Raw genomic sequence first — 21,507 nt, 5'->3', positions numbered from 1 at the left:
TAAAATAATCTTCTTCATGTCCCCCCTAGCACTCTGTTATTAGACATAATAGGAGGAAAGGCATATAGGAGACTTTGGCTCTATTATCTGAGGAACATATCTGAAATTGAATGTCTGTCTGTCTTTGCTCTCGATCAAAACTTCTGACATTTTGCATTTTCTTTCATTGTGAAGAAGTCTGTCTATGGATGTCCCTAGCATGTGAAGATTTCCTGTATCACTGAAGTTTTCAGTGACCGCTCACCAGTGGCTATCACGATTCTGCTTAGCTGGTCTTCCAGATTGCTGTTTTTCCCTGTTAGATGATAGCCACATGTTGTGGCGAGTGCACCATTCCCATTGCCTCACTGCAAAATTAAGAATGGACACCTTCCTGCTTGTTTATATAAATTAGAGATATTGTCCATAAGCACCTGAACAACTTTATGCTGGACACGAGGTTAAAATGTTTTTAAATGCCCAACAAATTGCTCTGAGCTCTATAAGGTTTTAATGTAATTTAATGTAGTGTTGTTTTTGGGGGGATTCCAATGTTCCTGGACTGTGAACCTGCAGCAGTGAGCATACCATTCTATGTTGGATTATTCAGTATCTGTTATGGATGGAAGAGGACTGAATGGTACCTCTTTGAGGACATCATAAGGTTGACCATGCTAATCTAGAGATATTAGCACTTTCTTTGGAATGGAAAGCTGTTGATTCATCTGTCTGTACTTTGTCTGTAGTTGGCTGACAGCCAATGCTGTAAAGTTCTTATTTTGAGACATGCGTATATTGTTGAAGTTAAGAGTCCCATCAACTTGAGATAGAACATTACCCTTTGAGAGTGCCAAGTTTCTACTGCTGATTTTACATTCAGGAACCTCTCTTGAAGAAGAAGCACTCTGCTTATCTCAGAGTCTAACAGAGATAAGATTTCATAACTGATTTATTAGAGTGACTTCTTAGGGTTTATCATGAAACCATACTTCTGAAGAGAGTACATGTGCAGAGGAGAGCATTACAAAGATGTTCCTTTAATGACACTTTTATTAGTCAATCCTCCAAATAAGGGTACACGAGAATTCCCTTTCTTCTTAGGTGAGCTGCCACTGCTGATAGATATTTTGAGAATAGTATGGGGGCAGCATAAAGTCCAAATGGAAGGATCTTGTACTGGAAGTAGTCCTCTCCCACTATGAAACTAAGGTATTTGCAATAAGAACAAGAGGAAATATGTAAATGCCTGTCCTTTAATCACAACTGCAAGCCAATCTTTCAAAGGGAGGATATGACAAAGGCTAGGGTAGAATACAGAAACAAGATGTCTTGATGAAAGTATTGAGCTTCTTGAGGTTTAATTAAGGCAAAGGCTTCCACCTTTTTGTGTGTGTCACAGGGAGAGATTGTGAGAGACCAAAGTGCCATGAATACCCAAGACTTCTGCAATAGCAAGGACTTGATTAGGTGAGATGCCCAGATGATCCCAGCATATGAACCATGCCCACTGCTTCAAAGGGGGGAAAAAAAACCCACCAAAACCCCAGGAAGTTGCTTCCCAACCCGAAATCTGGCAACCTGTTATAACCCTGAGCATGTGAGCAAGACACACCAGTCCAACATATAGAAAAAGGATTCTCTGTACCACCTCAGAGCACTAGTCCAAACCATCTGTTATCCTGTCTCCTGCTCTGGCCAGTCTCTGCTTCAGAGGAAGGCTAAATAAATAAACTTACACTACACCTAGCCAATTGTGTACTGCAGAAAAAATTCCTTCCTGACCCCTCTAGGCAACCAGTGGAAGTCCTGGAGCATGAGGGCCATCTACTTCATAGCAGGATCGTGATACTGATGCGACTCATGTTTACAAAGCCTTTTGTGGCCCTCAAGTGAATGGTATTATGTCAGTGTAAAGCAATATTATTTTATTCAGTTTTACTGTTATATAAGAGTGCAGGTTTATTTTAAATTAGATTATAAATTTTTTTTAGAAGTACCATCTCAAGGATTGAGTGATGCAGGTTCTGTTAGGTGCAGTACATATTACCTCCTCCTTATTCCTAGAGCTAGAATCTCCGATCTCAGCAGGTTCTTGTGATTGGAAGGATGGATTTTTTTTTTTAATTGTATTGAATATCTTCTGCGGACAATCTCTAAAATCCACTTGTCCATAGGTAAGGCTAAGATTTTGTCATGGATATTTTTAGTAAAAGTCACGGGCAGGTCATGGGCAATAAAGAAAAATTCACGGAAGCCTGTGACCTGTCCGTGACTTTTACTAAAAATATCCATGACAAAATGGGGAGCTCAGCTGCGGGGCCCCCACACTGACTGCTGAGGCTGGGCAGCTGCAGGAGTCTGCTCCCAGCTCTGGTTGAATTTATGGCGTGGTCCCACCACCACCCGCAGTGGCCAGGAGCTCCTGCCTCCCATGGCAGCTGGAAGCTGCAGGGGTCCCCCCGCCAACTGTGGCGGCAGGGGACCCTGCAGCTCCCAGCTGCCATGGCTGAATTCACGGAGGTTGCTGGAGTCATGGATTCTGTGACTTCTGCGAGCTCCATGAAAAAATCGTAGCCTTATCCATGGTTATAAAAGTCCAAGTGGGAAAAAATGATATAACCAGTCTCCAAATGGAGCGGAGTGAACCTGAATTAAGACTGGATCAGAGCTCTCGGGCCTTAGGTCACAAAGTTGACATACTGCCCAATAACACAGCTACTCAAGATGCCTGATTGCCTCTTGATCTCAGTTTGAAGCTCTTTCTCTTTGGTTGAGAAAACTGCCAAGGAGGCTATTGCTGGTGATATTACTGTCTCCTTTGAGTAAAGTGAGAAGACAATCAAGGGTAATGTTGTCTTTGGTATTTAAAACCTAGTACTTGTGGCCTTTTCCTGTGCTGTTGATAGATGCTCAAGTAACTGGCAGTGTATCTATTTTCCATCTTTTACAGAAACTCATCAGTGGTGCTACCCAATGGGCCTCCTTCTTTAAAAGGAAGATCCTCCACTTTAGCTCTCAGGAGGCAGTCCCAAAGCTTTAAGCCAAGCATACCTTCTGATAGAAATTGTAGTAGCTACAGCTCTAGCTGCTGCATCTGAAGTCGATAGATGCTATCAAGGCATGTCATGCTACTTGGAGACCTTCTGTTATGACAGCATGTGCAAATTTCCTCTGTTCATTCAGGCGCAAGTCAATAAACACTGACATTTTCTTCCAAAGATGGTATTGTTAGCGCACTGTGATTTGGTAATTCATGGAATTTAACTTAATGTGAAAGATGAGAAGACTTTTTTTCCCAATAAATTCATTTTCTTTCTATTTTTATCTGAGTAAATAGAGTGTACTAATCCACCCTTAGGTCTCTGAACAGCAGCTTCTACTACCAAAGAGTCTGAAAAATCCTTTTGGGGTAAATATTTATATAATTTGTCCATCTTTTTAGACACTGGCTAACCTGAGGATGGACTTGCCCAAATGAACTTTGTGGGTTGCAAAAGCCCACCTAGTATTAACAGTGATATTCTGTTTGAAGAGTGAGAGCCACAGTTAGCATATTGCTCTCCAAAAAATAGCATCAAAATGGAGCATAAATTCAGTGGTGCATTAACTCCTCATTACTTGTTTTGTCCACCTCAGAAGGGAATCACAAAACTATCACAGGCTAATAGCCAGTTGAGGCATGGCTACTTACCCAGACAAGCAGTGGTGGCTAGTAGGGGACTGGAAGGAAGCACAGAAAAAGCATATATAATATTTTTTGCTTAATTTTCCCCAAAATTCTCTGCTGACCTTTTATCCAGCATGGCTGCATTTTAGTGGAGAAGGAATGGGCAGAAACTGTTCTGCAGATGCACACAAAAATACTAAGGCCAGCTTTAGATACACAGCTATTATATTTTTAGCTAATAGAACAATCCTGTGCCATAGCAGATGAATGTAAGGAGCTTCTTTGTTTGTTACCATTAGAAATACATATTAAAAAAAAAAAGGAATTTGTTAGCTATGCAATCATCTATAGATCCAGTTCCCTAATTTATATTGAATTTCTACTGTATCTGCTTTTGAATAATATCAAAATATATGTGTAGGCTCAAAACAGATTTCTGGAAGTCCATAAGCACACTGTCTATATTTTCAATTTTTCCCCTCTGTACTTTAAAACATGTTTCTAGGTCAACAATAAACTATGTTTACAACTATGTTTCCTTAGCGCCTGAATTCTGCACAACTAGGTAGCCAAAATGTGTGTATATTCCAAACAGGATGTTTACCTGAGGTAGGGAATATAAATTCCGTGAGTATTCCGTAAGTACATATCACTGGAAAGTTTTAGTGGAGTGTGAGTGACATCACTGACAGAGCATCAACAGGAAGAGGAGGAAGTGTTTTGTGTGATAAAGACAATAAAAATACCTATTAGCTTGCACTACAGTCCTGGTGTATCCCTTTTCAGTAATTTAAATACATTTTCTTAAATACACACAATACTAGTGTCTGTAAACAGTCTTCCATTTGTGTCCCTGGATTAGTAATATATCCATCTCTGTTTAATGTCTTTAATAGTGTGAAAAGTGTTGTGGGGCACACAAAACTACACAGGTTTAAGTTAATAACTACGTTCTGTATAAAAGTGTAGCCTACATTCACACAAATTTCCAGAGGAACAGTCTATTAACAATCAGTATGGTAGTCAGGAAGTTGAACACAGAATATTCCAGAGAGCCACTGCAAGATTTTGGAAAATTACAAAAATTTCTTTGGACACCAAGTGATAGTGGATGCAATAGAGAACCTAAATTGTTAGCATTATAATAAAGGCAGAATTAGACCACCAGAGACATAGTGACTAGATGCAAAGGCAACAGTAGTGCTCTTTCCATGGATCATATTCTCTTCTTGCACTCTGCTAATGCATGGCAGAGGAGAAATAAAAGATCATCAGAAACTGTCACTTTGGTTTGGGGGTTCAAGTGGGTAGGGGAGAGAACAGAGAAGGATGGGTCATTGTTTCCATAGCACATTCTCCCCTGTTCTCAGGACCCAATAGAAGCCCCTTCCCTGGAGCACCATAGGGTTTGGGCTCTGTGTGTATTGAGTTGAGTGGAGTAAGGAAGCAGATACCTTCTGTGGCATGCTCTCCTCCATATCCACAGGGTGTTTGAGAACTGATGCTTGCTCCATGCAGCACTGAATTTGAGTAAACCATCTCTACAACTACTCCTCCAAAGCTGTGGAGATGCCAGCCAGTGGCAGTAGTTACAGTTCAACCTCAGTTATGACCAGAGTTATGAAATGATCAGTGAACCACACGCCTCATTTGGAACTGTAAGTACAGAGTCAGGCAGCAGCAGAGACCAAAAAAAAAAAAAAAAAGAGCAAATACAGTGCAGCACTGTGTTAAACATAAACTACTAAAAAATAAAGGGAAAGTTTAAAAAAAAAGATTTGACATGGTAAGGAAACTGTTTCTGTGCTTGTTTCATTTAAATTAAGATGGTTAAAAGCCACATTTTTTTTCTTCGTAGTAAAGTTTCAATGCTATATTGAGTCAATGTTCAGTTGTAAACTTGAAAGAACAACCATGTTTTGTTCAGAGTTGTGCACATTTCAGAGTTACAAACAATCCTCCGTTCCCAAGGTGTTTGTAACTCTGAGGTTCTACTGTACTAAAGGAGCCATGCTGTCATGCGGGAGAGGTTGGCCTAGACAATTGTGCAGAAGCCATAGTACGTTATTGGTGTAATGAGAACTGTGCAGATCTCATGACACCTGCATGTTAAGGCAACCCTGACCATTCTGTAGTGGCAATAGAATGAAGGCAAACTTCAACCTCCCTTGATAAAATGATTGAGAATATTCTCCCAGTTCTCCTCTCTTACTGGTTTTACATCAGTATTACTTCACTGTCTTCAATGAAATTACCCCCAATTTACAGAAGGATGAAAGGAGAATCTGGCTCTTACACATTGACAAGCACACGTATGTAAATATCTGAAAGGGAGAACAAGCATAAAGGACCCCAAATTAGACACCACCTCTAAATTTTGCCCCATGATTTTAATTCTGATATTACTCTAAAACACAGTATTTTGTTAATTAGAAAGATTAGTTAAGAAATATTAGTTAAAAAAGCTGAGTCAATCCTCTGATAAACAGCTGTCTTTTACATCAATATTAGAAAAATGTTCAAATGTACACCCCTCTGAATGAGACCAATCAATTTTCTTGTTAAAATAAAGGCACACCAAGAAGATTTTGACTCGTTGCTATTCCTTTTGAACAAGTAGTACTAGAAATACACAGTAAAGAAGATAATACATTTTACACTACATGTGCAAACAGTAGGAAAAACAAACAAATGGGAGTTACCTGAGAAAAATACCACCCATACAAGGGAAGCCATTTTAACCCATCTTTCAAAACGTATCGGACATGCCCAAGAGCATTCTGTCTGATTGCCAACATGTCTGCAACAATCCAGTCAACTGCAAAGACAAAAACCCACAACTCTTTAGTCAAACTGGGCCTCAAATATCCCTGAGGAAACAAAAAACGTTTTGTACACAGGATAGAACTAAAGTGCTGCTGAAACAGTAATTATGCTTCTGATGTTCATAACAGAAATCTCATGAGAGGAAAAAAGCATGTAGTAAACACTCAGGATGACTGATATTTTTCAATGACAATACTAAGAAATCTTCCCAGAATCATGTTTATTTGTTACTTCCTTGTCAACTTTTCCTGACACGTTAATTACTCCTGTTCATTCATAACTTTAAATATTCCATTCCAAGAGGTGGCTGTTGGGTTTTTTTTTTAGTTTCATAGAATCACAGAAATGTAGGACTGGAAAGAACCTTGACAGATCATCTAGTCCATTCCCATGCACTGAGGCAGGACTAAGTATTGTCTAGACCGGGACGGGCAAACTTTTTTGGCGTGAGGGCTGCATCAGGTTTCCAAAATTGTATGGAGGGCCAGTTAGTGGAGGCTGTACCTCCCCAAACAGTCAAGCATGGCCCAGCCCCGCCCCCTATCTGACCCCTGCTGCTTCTCGCCCCCGATGGACCCCCAGGGACTCCTGCCCCTGACTGCCCCCCGCCACCCCATCCAACCCCTCCTCTCATTCCTGACTGCCCTCTCTGGGACCGCTGACCCGTCCAACCACCCCTTCTCCCTGTTCCCTGACCGCCCCCAGAACCCCTGCACCTGACTGCCCCCCGCCACCCTATCCAACCTCCTCTCTCCTTCCTGACTGCCCTCCGGGGACCTCTGCCCCATCCAACCACCCCTTCTCCCTGTCCCGACTGTCCCCAGAACCCCTGCCCCTGACTGCCCCCTGCCGCCCAATCCAACCCCCCCTCTCCTTCATGACTGCCCCCTGGGGACCCTGGCCCCATTCAACCACCCTGTTCCCTGCCCTCTGACTGCCCACCACCCCTATCCACACCCCCGCCCCTAACTCCCCTGTTCTCTATCCAACCCCCCCACTCCCTGCCCCCTTACCGCGCTGCCTGGAGCACCGGCTGGCGGCCAGCCATGCCACCGTGTAGGTCAGGCCCCGGCTTTGCAGCTGCACTGCCACAGGAGCTCGCAGCCCCGCTTCCCAGAGCATTGCGCCGGCAGCAGAGCGAGCTCAGAGCGGGGGGGAGAGGGAACAGCAGGGGAAGGACCGGGCGCTAGCCTCCCGGGCAGGAACTCAGGGGCCAGACAGGAGGGGCCCGCGGGCCGTAGTTTGCCCACCTCTGGTCTAGACTGTCTCTGACAGATGTCTGTCTAACCTGTTCTTAAAAATCTCCAATGACAAAGATTCCACAACCCCCCTAAGTAATTTTTTGCGAATATCTAACCTAAATCTCCCTTGCTGTAATTTAAGCCAATTACTTTTTGTCCTATCCTCAGTGGATAAGGAGAACAATTTATAACCCTCCTCTTTATAACTTTTTATGTACTTGAAGATTGTTATCATGTCCCCCCTCCCCACGTCAGTCTTTTTTTCTCCAGATTAAACTCAATTTTTTTCAATCTTTCCTCATAGATTATGTTTTCTAGACCTTCAATCTTTTTTGTTCCTCTTCTCTGGACTTTCTCCAATTTGTCTGTATCTTTCCTGAAGGTGGTGTCTACAACTGGACACAGTACTCCAGTTGAGGCCTTATTAGAGCTTAACAGAGTGAAAGAATTACTTCTCGTGTCCTGCTTTCAATGTTTCTGCTAATACATCCCAGAATGATGTCCCCTCATCTGGGATGTATTTTAAAGCCCCACCTCCCCTTTTTTTACAATTTTTTTATTACAGTGGTGACTCCTATTTAATCTTTGATCCACTAAAACACCCAGATTCTTTTCTGCAGTACTCCTTCCCAGGCAGTTATTTCCCATGCACGGACAGCACTTCACTACATCTTTAACAAGAAAAAAAAAACAATTTAGTTCCAGATCCAAAAACTTGGTGACACTTGAAATTCTATCATCAATTACCTGCAAAGATTAAAGGGCTGATCTTGCACAAGCATAACTTTATGCACGCAAGTAGCCACATTGACTTAAATACATGTGTATTCTATAAAGCTTGAGTTCACGTGGATTCCCAAAACTGTGTAGAAGTAATAGTGGGAGGTATCTGGTCTTTATGAAGATAACTGTAGTGGACGTTTCAGAAAGTGGTCACTGAAAGAGGGGCATTCCCTATGGGGCAGAGTTAAGGTTGAGATACATTATCTGTGGTATTCAGTGGTTGTGCTAGTGGTGAGGTATATCTTTCGGGGTGGAGGAACAGATGGTATGTACTGTTACTTAACTTTTTGTTTCTTTGTTGTTGAAGATTTGCATTAGGCATGTTACTTGCAATAACCTTAAATGACACACATTTTGTGTATATGCAACATGTGCATACACAAACATCATCTTTCTGAAAAACCTGGCATCAGAATCCATTTCCATATTACATGTCCCACAATATGGAAAGCAGACATTTGATGACAATCTTATTTCAATATGTTAAACATTATAGTCAATATATTTTAAAAGAGTCTTGCCTGTTTTCCAGTTTCATTGATCAACTGAAAGTCCAATTTGTGGCATTTAGGCATGTAACTCTGCAATTTGCTAGTGCAAAGAGCCATCAGGTGCACTCAATTTATCAGGAAATTTTGTTTTAAGTTAGTAGTTTTCTCTACCGTGTATGAAAAATATACTTTCCTCTCCTCCAAGCCGGGAAGGTCCCCTACTTCGTATGTCCCTACTCAAGCTTGAGAGATTCCCTCACTTCCTTGCCATTTAATTTTTTCTTCTTTATGACCCCCTACCTCTGAGGACACCATGGATTTCTCCTTTAGAGTCCTTCAATGCTGCTCTTTAGATCAGCTGCAAAGACCAATGATGATAAGCACAAAACACTTATCTAAAGCAAGAACAGACTTTGTCAAATCAATCAAAAGAAATAAAGTGGCATCACTCCAGTAGAGGACCCTTAGCTCTGGGACTTGCTGCTCTCACTAGGTTGGCAAAGCTATATTCTATTGATCTTCAGGGCACATTGCAAGACTGTTTTCTCCTGGGCTTTTGCCTAATGGGGATGCTATATAATTTAAATGATGGGTGAGACTCATCCAGAGTTGACAATGATCAACAAGTTAGGTATAGAAACATTACTGTTGATTATTGCCCAGACACTATGCTGTGGACAGTTTCATAAATACATTTCTTTTCATTCAATTTAGAATAAATAAAAAGCTCTCATACACAAGGTCTGAGCACCCAGCCAATCCTTTAAAGTCACAAAAACAAAATGCAATACTGTCAGTTCACCCCTGTACCAAGCAGCACCACATAAATCAAATACCAACAACTCCACATATCAGCCTACTGTACACCTAAATCCTCTGAGGAAAGCTAAAACAAATGGGCCATAAAGCACATAAGTTTGTAGGTACCAATTCTTAGCTTTCAGTGGGATTTCTCACTCCGACAGCCTTTGTTTGATGAGGTGCACAGACCCAATCAAATGTTTAGCAGAGAGGTAACTGAACCTTGATCTTGAGTTACAGGTGGTATCTGTCTTCCCTGTAGAGAAATCCAGACACAAGGAAACTTGGATGAGCACAGCTGAACCAAGTTACCTTATAATGCATAGTAGATTGGACTAAAAGGCTTACTCCTCTAAGATGCTGAGTGCCTTCACTGAAGTCAATGGAAATTAAGGTACTCAGGGCCTGATCCTGAAAGGTGCTTGAGAGAGGAAATAATTCCAGGAGTTTTTCCTTGCTGAATTTAGCTGCCTCCTCATCTTCTCCATTTAGGGTTACATCTTGGATTTTAGAGTTTAAATGTTATGACTTACATTTTGTGGTAATTCAGATAGGGCTGAACCTTGCAAGGTGCCAAGTGCCTCTCATTAGCTGCACTCAGTGCTAAGTAGGATCATATGCAAAGACACTTCACAGGTTCAGGTCCAGAAACACCAAAAGAAATTTAAAGCACAGGTTCTGATGTAGAGATTATATTTGTCTGGACTCATATTCGCTAATAATATAAATTAATCTGTGACACCCTCCTCTTAAGAAATTAATTTAAGAAATAAGTGGCTATAATACTCATTTTCAAGGTCAGTTTATGACTTTCTGTTAAAAAAAATCTCCTACTTTGTTGCTAAGGTTGTTCTTAAAAAATACAGATTACATAAACACTACAGAGATTTAGCTAAAACATAGTTACTAGCTATATTTAAGATCACTGTCTATACTTAAGGTTATACTGGCAAAATCTGAAATATTTCTCTTTAAATAGCATGCCCAACAGCTTTTCTACCTTTCAGTTAAAAAAAAAAAAAGCGCAAACAAATGAAATACAAACCTGTACACTGATGATTTGATAAATATACTACATTTTCTTTATTTTTTGGCAAATCTCCATAGATTATAATCTAAAAAAGAAATAAAACATTACTTCATTATTTACATTCATTACTTCAATTAATAAAGAGACTTAATGAACAATAAGCAATAGAACTTCTTAGCCAGTTACCACCATTAATTAAAATAACCTCTAATGAGATCTTATCAGGAACCATCATGCGTACCATCTATTTCCAAACAGTGAGTAATGTCTATATGCTGCTCCTGAAGTAAGAAAGACATTTCCTTAATTGAGTCTCAATCCTGAAATGGGATCCAGTCAGGCAGATCCTTATGCCCATGCGATTCATAAATTCATAGCATTTCAGGCAAAAAAGGACCATTAGATCACCTATTCTGACCTCCTGGATTACACAATTTCACCCAACTATCCCTACACTGAGCCCAATAACCTGTGCTTGACTAATGCATATCATCCAGAAAAGCATCCAGTCTTGACTTGAAAACATCAAGAGATGGAGAATCCACCATTTCCCTTGGTAGTGTGTCACAATGTTAAAAATTTGTTCTTAACTTCCAATTTGAATTTGTCTGGTTTCAGCTTCCAGCCATTGGTTCTTGTTATGCCTTTTTCTGCTAGACTAAAGGGTATGTTAGTACCTGGTATTTTCTCCCTGTGAAGGCATTTATGCAATCAAATCACCTCTTGATCTTTTTGATAAGCTAAACAGATTTAGATCTTTAAGCTCTTGCTGCAAGGCATTTTCTCCAGCCCTCAAATCACTTTTGTGGTTCTTTTCTGCATCATCTCTATTTTTTCAATATTCTTTTTAAAATGTGGACACAAGAACTGGGCCCAATCACATTTAGCCCTTTCTCCCATAACATTACATGGGGAGCTCATGTTGATTTGTTTGTCCACTGGGACCCGCAGACCTTTTTCAGACCCACTGCTATCCAAGATACAATCCTTCAATCTGTAGGCATGGGCTACTTTCCATATTCCTAGATGTATAACTTTGCATTTGGCTGTATTAAGACATTTTGTTTGAATAGGCCCAGTTTACCAAGTGATCCAGATTGCTCTATATAAATGCCCTGTCATCATTATGGTACCACTCCACCAATCTTTGCATCATCTGCTATCAACTCTGATATTATGCTTCCAGATCATTGATGAAAATGTTGAATAGCATCAGGCTTGGGACTAATTGCTATGGAACCCCACTAAATGATGATTCTCTAATGACCGCTTTTTGAGATCTGTCCGTTAGCTAGATTTTAATCCATTTAATGATCTTGTACAGTGCTAATTTTTTAATCAGAACATTGTGTGATACTAAATGAAATGGCTAACAAAAGTCTATTACATTTAAGCAGTTCCCTTTATCAACCAATCTCAGTAATCTCAGCAAAGAATAAAATAAGGTTTGACAAGACCTATTTTCCATAAATCCATGTCAACTGACATTAATTATATTCCTATTCTCCAATTCTCTATCAATTGAATTGAATTTAAGGCAGGCTCCTGTATCAAATTTTCCATTATTTTGCCTCAGAATAATGTCAGGCTAACTACTGGCATACATTTATCTGGGTCAACCCACTTGCCCTTCTTGTACACTGGCACAACATTTGCACTCATCCACTCTCTGGTATTTTCCTGGTACCCCAAGATTTGTTAAAAATTAACATCAGTGGGCCAGAGACCTCATCCAGCTCTTTTAGGACTCTTGACTGCAAGTTATCTGGGCCTGTTGATTTAAAAATGTTTATTCCTAGTAGATGTTGTCTAACAGCCACCTTAGTTACTAATTGACTGGAAAGTACTTAATGCTCATATGAGATGAGTACATCATCCCACTTTTTTCCAAATACAGAACAGAAATATTTATTGAACATTTCTGCCTTTTCTGCATCATTACTAACAATTTTACCATCTCCGTCTAGTGATGGAACTCTTCCATTGCTAGGATCTCTTTTGTTCTTAACAAACTTTATAAACAAACACACACACACACACACACACACACACACACACACACACACACCCCTTCTTATTATTGTTATCCCTGCCAGTCATGGATTTTTCCCTGTTATCTTTAGCTTTCCTTATACATTTTCAGCACTTCTGCTTTATACTGATTGTTACATCTTTCCCCTTTTTTCCCATTTCTTATATATTGGTTTTTTATATCTAATCGCTGCCTTTGCTTTAGCACTGACCCAGGATGGGCTTTTAGCCAAAGATGTCCTCTTTATTAATTGTGGCATTGTGCTTTTTGGCCATTTGATAAACTTCTAAAAGAAGCTGCCAATTTTGATTCATGTTTTTTTGTCTAAATTTTTTCTCCCAAACAATTGTATTGATAATTTTCCTCAGTTTTGGGAAAATAGCCCTTTTGAAACACTAAATATATATTACTGGTTGAGATTGTCCTCTGCCCATATTAAATGTAATCAGGTCATGAGCAACCACCAACTTCCACAATAAAACTGTCTCAAAACATTTTTCTGTGGATTAGTTTTAGTTCTTGGCTCTTATGAACAGATGTCTCTGTTCAGGCCCAGGGAAGTTTGCCACATTTATTTTCACCTTTCCTATTCATAGTCTCTGTAACCATTTTTTTTTTAAACTACATTACACTCACGTTCAGCTCCTCTACTACTAAAGACAGATAGAGAAAACACTAGACTACTGCTTTAATGTATTTATATTCTCTCTCTCTCTCTCTCACACACACACGATTACAACGTCTGCAGAGAATTACATCAGTATATGGCAAAGAGACATTCACGTCAAATTCAGGCCTGATATAAATGGGTGTAACTCCCACTGAGTTAAAATTAGTCCAAGAGTCAGTACTCCAATTTAAAACTGTCTTTGTAATTTGAATTCCAGTCAACACGGAAAATATCCAGAATGACAGCTCTCCAAAACCTTCATGGAATGTGTCTGAGCATTTTCTTATGTAAGGATTTCATAGATTGAGAGGCCATAAAAGATCACTGTGATCATCTGGTCTGATCTCCTGCATAACCACAGGCGATAAGACTTCCCTGAATTAAGGTTTTATCTAGAGAACATCTTTTAGAATAATATCCAATCTTGATTTTAAAAGTTGATGGAAAATGCGCCACAAATCTCGGTAACCTGTTCCAATGGTTAATTACCTTAACTGATAAAGATCTGCACCTAATTTCTAGTCCGAATGTGTCTAGCATCAACTTCCAGCCATTGGATCCCATTATACCTTTGTCTGCTACACAGAAAAGTCCATTATGAAATTTTTGTTCCCCATGAATTGTGATCAAGTCACCACTTAACCTTCTCTTGTTAAATTAAACAGTCTATCACTATATGGCATGTTTTTCAATTCTTTAATCATTCTTGTGGCTCTTTGAACCTTTTCCAATTTATCAACATTATTTTTGAACTGTAGACACCAGAACTAGACAGTATTCCAGCAGCAGTCACAGCAGTGTAAATACAAAGAGGGAATAATCTCCACACTCTTATTTGCTATTCTCCTGTTTAACCATCCCAGGATCACATTAGCCCCTTTGGCCACTGCATTACACTGGAAATTTTAAATTTAATTTTAAATTTTAATGCCAACTGTAGATATTACACATTGTTCCTGAACAAAGCAACAGTTTAGGGGCCTGATCCTACAACTCATTTACAGGAATTCCACTGAAATCATAAATCATCTAGTTTGTGAAACTAAACTTTGTCTTTTTAGTGCGGGAGTATAAAGTAGTAAAATCTTATTCCATTGGCAATTTAGTGATAGAAAGGCAAGGGAAGTATCATTTGATTTGTAAAAATCCACAGAATCATAATTTCAATGGTGTCACCCTCTGCAGAGTGCTTGGGGGACTTGCTGTCCCTCTGTCTCCCAGCTCCAGATCCTCTGGTTGGTGGAAATTTTAATAATACAATTTAGTTGGAAATGGATCAAGTTGGGTATTACTCAGAAGTCCTTTCTCCCATGAATGCAATGGTACCAAATGCGATAAGCCTAGAATAATTATGTAGCTATATATTTGAGAAGATGTTTTCTTTTTTAAATCAACTTTTTAAAACTACTTTAACACAGGGATGGTTTACTTACATAAAATAGATATTGATCTTTGGTAATTCTAGGGAAGTTAGCCTTGACATGTAGGACTGAAAACATTTATTCAAATCAAAGTCATCATCATCATCTTAGTTTAGGGCACCACTGCTAGACATGTCACACGGATCGTCATCCACACTGCATATCAGTGATTGTCTCAGCTATTCCAAGTATTTTCAGAGCAAGAAAAGTCTTCGGAGGCTAATCAAATGCTTTCCAGAAAAAGGTAATTTGGTCTTTCCAGCCAACCTTCCAGTTGTGTCATATCCTGAAAGGGTGTGGATACCTGGCAGTGTGGTGGCTTAAATGGTCCAAGTGATAGGAACACATCGCTGAGAGATATCCAGCAATTCTGTTCTATAACATTAGGTACAAAAACAGAATCTTGCAAAAATCTTTGGTCGCATTTCATAGAGAGCATTAGAATACCTGTGTCTTGTGCAAAAATCCAGAATTAAGTAGCACCTCTCTCTGTGGCATTGATGGCATGCAAGATAATTTTAGTGTCAGCCTACTCATGGGACCTACAAAGAAACTCCACGCAACAGTGTGAGGCAGCAACTTTGTTACGCCATGCAGTGACAAAATTCTTTGCATGCTGGAACGTTTTTCCTGCAATGTATGTGGTTAACTCCTCATTCCTGTGAGTATGAGACAGTAGCTTCTTCATTGTGACATTGGAGATGTTTGTGGAGTCAATGATTTTGTACTGGACAGGTGCAATACTATGGAGTCTTTTCTTTCTGGTAATATTTTTAATCTATTCTCCTGCATACATGTCAAACACAACGTGGACTTTGTCATAAGTCCAGTATTTTCTCTGTAGCCTCATAATGAAGAATTCAGCCAATCTTAGAAGATTAACTTTTTCTGGATGGTCAAAAGCTTGTACCTCAGCCATACCATCTACGATTACTATGCTGAGACACCTCTGTTGGCATAAGATCCTAGCTACACTGTCAGGCTTAGGAAGACCATAGAATTATAGAAGAATCATAGAAGATTAGGGTTGGAAGAGACCTCAGCAGAGCAGACAGGGGGCTGCAGACAGGGGAGTTTGAGAGGGAGAGCAAGAGATCCCACTGCCGAACAGGCTACCAGGTGAGAGTACTAGCTGTTGGTGTGAGTGAGTTTGCTTGATTGTTTGAATTTTAATTGTGATTCTGATTTCAGGTGACTTCAGTTTCAGTTACAGCTGCTGTGGCAGTTGGGACTGAGTGCCTGACCTTGTTCCCTTGATTGCCTTTGATTGGCCTTCCCCAGTGTGACTCACGAGGGGGTGGGACTGATCTAGGCAAGTAGGCTTTAAAAGCCAGAGGCAGAATGACCAGGGGGCTGCAGACAGGGAAGTTTGAGAGGGAGTTTGACAGAGGGAGGCTTACGATGTTTAGGAAGACCCGCAACACCTGTACCAGCACTGCTTCTGTCTCCTCCACCTGCGCCTGTAGCCAGACAGAGCACCTGAGCATGGATGCTTCTACCCAGATCCTGGTGTGGTTTTGCAGGGACTGTAACTTGCAATTTCCACTTACTGATATCCAGGCTGGGGGGGGGGGGGGGGGATATCCAATGTGAAAGGTGCCTGCTGGTGGAATCTCTCAGGCAGCAGGGGGGAGAGCTACAGGAGGAGGTGGCTAGGTCGAGGAGCATCCGAATCCACTAGCAATTCCTGGACAGTGTCCATGTGGAGACAGCTGAGGTAGCTGTCCCAGTACACAGGACTGCTGACACACCACTGGTGGAGGAGGTGATGGCTCAGGGTGGACACTGGCAGCTGGTTACTTCTGGCAGCAGGCAGTGCTCCACCCCTGCTCCGAACCCTCCCGCCATGGTAATACGTAACCGTTATGCTCTTCTTGATACAGGAGAGAAGGAATCACCCCCTACAGTAAAGGAGGAGAAGCCTCGTACCCCTAAGGTTGGGAGGTCTGCTGCCACCACTGCTAATAGGAAACATAGGGTAGTGGTGGTTGGAGACTCTCTGTTGAGGGGGATGGAGGCACCCATCTGTCGCCCTGACATTTCATCTCGGGAGGTATGCTGCCTGCCAGGGGCCTGTATCCGAAATGTTACGGAGGCATTGTCGAGGATTATCCAGCCCTCTGACTACTACCCCATGCTACTCATCCATGTGAGCACAAATGATACTGCGAGATGTGACAGTGAGCGGATCAAGACTGACTACAGGGCTCTGGGAGTACGGGTGAAGGAGTTTGGAGCACAGGTGGTATTCCCCTTCAATTCTTCCTGTCAGAGATAGGGGCCCGGGCAGAGACAGATGCATCATGGAGGTGAATGCCTGGCTGCAAAGATGGTGTTGCCGGGAGGGCTTTGGCTTCCTCGACCACGGGATGCTATTTGAGGAAGGACCACTAGGCAGAGATGGCGTTCACCTTTCGAGTAGGGGAAAGACCCTATTTGGACACAGACTGGCTAACCTAGTGAGGAAGGCTTTAAACTAGGTTCGACGGGGACAGGGAGACTTGGATGACCTTGTAAATTGGAGTAATAGTAATAGGATGAAATTTAATAGTGAAAAGTGTAAGGTGATGCATTTAGGGATGACTAACAACAATTTTAGTTACAAGCTGGGGACGCATCGGTTAGAAGTAACCGAGGAGGAGAAAGACCTCGGGGTCTTGGTAGACCGCAGAATGACTATGAGTCGACAACGTGACGTGGCGGTGAAAAAAGCCAATGCAGTCTTGGGATGCATTAGGCGAGGTATATCTAGTAGGGATAAGGAGGTGCTGCTTCCGTTGTACCAGGCACTGGTGAGACCACATTTGGAGTATTGTGTGCAGTTCTGGTCTCCCATATTTAAAAAAGATGAACTCAAACTGGAACGGGTACAGAGAAGGGCCACTAGGATGATCAGAGGAATGGAAAACCTGTCGTATGAAAGGAGACTCGAGGAGCTCGGGTTGTTTAGCCTGACCAAACGAAGGCTGAGGGGGGATATGATTGCTCTCTTTAAATATATCAGAGGAATAAATACTAGGGAGGGAGAGGAATTATTCCAGCTCAGTACTAATGTGGACATGAGAACGAATGGATATAAACTGGCCGTGGGGAAGTTTAGGCTTGAAATTAGACGAAGGTTTCTGACCGTCAGAGGGGTGAAATATTGGAACAGCCTTCCGAGGGAAACGGTGGGGGCGACGGACCTGTCTGGTTTTAAGATTAAGCTAGATAAGTTTATGGAGGGAATGGTTTAATGGGATAACGTGAGTTTCGTCAAAGGAACAGTGTGCCATCGCTGGTAAATAGTATAATGGCCAATGAGAGTCTGGCTGGAGAATCTTGCCTACATGCTCGGGGTTCTACTGATCACCATATTTGGGGTCGGGAAGGAATTTTCCTCCAGGGTAGATTGGCAAAGGCCCTGGAGGTTTTTCGCCTTCCCCCGCAGCATGGGGCAGGGATCGCTAGCTGGAGGACTCTCTGCTAATTGAAGTCTCTAAACCACAGGATTTGGGGACTTCAACAGCAGAGTCAAGGGAAAGGGCTGGGACAGCTTTGTGGCCTGCATCATGCAGGAGGTCAGACTAGATGATCATAATGGTCCCTTCTGACCTTAAAGTCTATGAGTCTATGAGGTGAGCAAAGCTCATAGGTAAGTGGGGAACATGGAGACCTGGGAGATGGGTCGGAAACAAGAGGGAGTGTGGGCTGTAACGGCAGAGAGAAAGGAGGGTCAGGGTAAAAATGGGAGGCAAGATCAAACTAGTATCTTAGATGCCTATATACAAATATGAGAAGTATGGGTAAAAAGCAGGAAGAACTGGAAGTGCTAATAAATAAATACAACTATGACATTGTTGGCATCACTGAAACTTGGTGGGATAATACACATGATTGGAATGTTGGTGTGGATGGGTACAGCTTGCTCAGGAAGGACAGACGGGGGAAAAGGGAGGAGGTGTTGCCTTATATATTAAAAGTGTACACATTTGGACTGAGGTGGAGATGAACATAGGAGACGGAAGTGTGGAGAGTCTCTAGGTTAGGCTAAAAGGGGTAAAAAACAAGGGTGATGTCTTCCTAGGAGTCTACTACAGGCCACCTAACCAGGTGGATGAGGCTTTTTTTAAACAACTAACAAAATCATCCAAAGCCCAAGATTTGGTGGTGATAGGGGACTTCAACTATCCAGATATATGTTGGGAAAATAACATAGCAGGGCACAGACTATCCAATAAATTCTTGGACTGCATTGCAGACAACTTTTTATTTTGGAAGGTTGAAAAAGCTACTGGGGGGAAGCTATTCTAGATTTGATTTTAACAAATAGGGAGGAACTCATTGAGAATTTGAAAGTAGAAGGCAGCTTGGGTGAAAGTGATCATGAAATCAGAGAGTTTGCAATTCTAAGGAAGGGTAAAAGGGAGTACAGCAAAATAGAGACAATGAATTTCAGGAAGGTGGATTTTGGTAAGCTCAGAGAGCTGATAGGTAAGGTCCGATGGGAATCAAGACTGAGGGGAAAAACAACTGAGGAGAGTTGGCAGTTTTTTCAAAGGGTCACTATTAAGGGCCCAAAAGCAAGCTATTCTGCTGGAGAGGAAAGATAGGAAATGTGGCAAAAGACCACCTTGGCTTAATCACGAGATCTTGCATGATCTACAAAATAAAAAGGAGTCATATAAAAAATGGAAACTAGGATAGACTATAAAGGATGAATATAGGCAAACAACACAGGAATGCAGGGGCAAGATTAGAAAGGCAAAGGCACAAAATGAGCTCAAACTGGCTACACGAATAAAGGGAAACAAGAAGACTTTTTATCAATACATTAGAAGCAAGAGGAAGACCAAGGACAGGGTAGGCCCACTGTTCAGTGAGAGGGAGAAACAGTAACAGGAAACTTGGAAATAGCAGAGATGCTTAATGACTTCTTTGTTTTGGTCTTCACCGAGAAGTCTGAAGGAATGCCTAACATAGTGAATGCTAATGGGAAGGGGGTAGGTTTAGCAAATAAAATAAAAAAAAAAAATGCATCCTAGAATACTCAAGGAGCTAATAGAGGAGGTATCTGAGCCTCTGGCTATTATCTTTGGAAAATCATGGGAGACGGGAGAGATTCCAGAAGACTGGAAAAGGGCAAATATAGTGCCCATCTATAAAAAGGGAAATAAAAACAACCCAGGAAACTACAGACCAGTTAGTTTAACTTTTGTGCCAGGGAAGATAATGGAGCAAGTAATTAAGGAAATCATCTGTAAACACTTGGAAGGTGGTAAGGTGATAGGGAACAGCCAGCATGGATTTGTAAAGAACAAATCATGTCAAACCAATCTGATAGCTTTCTTTGATAGGATAACGAGTCTTGTGGATAAGGGAGAAGTGGTGGATGTGGTATACCTAGACTTTAGTAAGGCATTTGATACAGTCTCGCATGATATTCTTATCGATAAACTAGGCAAATACAATTTAGATGGGGCTACTATAAGGTGGGTGCATAACTGGCTGGTTAACCGTACTGAGAGAGTAGTTATTAATGGTTCCCAATCCTGCTGGAAAGGTATAACGAGTGGGGTTCCGCAGGGGTCTGTTTTGGGACCGTCTCTGTTCAATATCTTCATCAACGACTTAGATATTGGCATAGAAAGTACGCTTATTAAGTTTGCAGATGATATCAAACTGGGAGGGATTGCAACTGCTTTGGAGGATAAGGTCATAATTCAAAATGATCTGGACAAATTGGAGAAATGGTCTGAGGTAAACAGGATGAAGTTTAACAAAGACAAATGCAAAGTGCTCCACTTAGAAAGGAACAATCAGTTTCACACATACAGAATGGGAAGAGACTGTCTAGGAAGGAGTACGGCAGAAAGGGATCTAGGGGTTATAGTGGACCGAAAGCTAAATATGAGTCACCTGGAATGTACCTGACTTCTGCACAATGATCAAGTGAAGTCAAGGTTAATGAATGTTGAAAGCTCTATTATAGTCAATTCAACTGCTGATTCATTGAAAACTGGACTTCTTGTCTTCAGAATTTTTGGACCTTGGCAGGAAAGTAAGCAAGCCATGAAGACAGGAAGCCCCTTCATGGAATGGTCTTTGCTGATCCAGACAGGACTTGAGACTGGGACAGGTACCCCTTAATACGTTCCTCTTAGCAGACCATAACAGTAGCATGAAGGTATGTTTGCTACCTTATGCATCTTCAAGGAAATCTAAGTTATTAGCAGCACAAAATATAAACCCACTCATGACGAGTTCTGGGGGAACGCACATTCCTCCATTCACTTGCAAATGAGGTTCTTCACCGAATGCAACTGCGGTCTCCAGGTGAACTACTTTGCTATAGTCAATGGAGGAGCCAATCCTGTGCATAAGCTGCACAAGAAATTTGCTATGGGTTTTGGAATGAATTGTTAAGCCAATAATCACCTGTAGCGGTGGATTACGCAGAAGCCATACAGTTGTTGTGTATGTGTTGGAAATCTATCTTTTGCTCAAACTCCTGTATATGAAGCTTTGCAATAAAATGGCATCCTTGTGCTCCATTTGCTTACTGTCATACCTGATGGTGATGAAGT

General features: G+C 41.3%; 1 protein-coding gene across 2 annotated transcripts in view; it reads right to left on the bottom strand.

Moving 5' to 3' along the window:
- Positions 1–21,507, bottom strand: part of AGPAT5 (1-acylglycerol-3-phosphate O-acyltransferase 5) — a 119,724-nt gene that overhangs the window by 72,030 nt on the left and 26,187 nt on the right. Inside the window, exons 2-3 of one of the 2 annotated variants that reach the window (XM_005289706.5) lie at positions 10,834–10,903; positions 6,349–6,464 (exon numbers count right to left, since the gene is read on the bottom strand). The exons of the other annotated variant lie outside the window; for it this stretch is intronic. Of the exons in view, the coding sequence (XP_005289763.1) occupies positions 6,349–6,464; positions 10,834–10,903 (186 nt within the window). The remainder of the gene's footprint in view (positions 1–6,348; positions 6,465–10,833; positions 10,904–21,507) is intronic. 2 annotated transcript variants of the gene reach the window in all.

Source organism: Chrysemys picta, chromosome 3 (genome assembly GCF_011386835.1).
Source record: "Chrysemys picta bellii isolate R12L10 chromosome 3, ASM1138683v2, whole genome shotgun sequence".
Classification (NCBI taxonomy): domain Eukaryota; kingdom Metazoa; phylum Chordata; order Testudines; family Emydidae; genus Chrysemys; species Chrysemys picta.
This window is presented reverse-complemented; position numbering and strand designations above follow the sequence as displayed.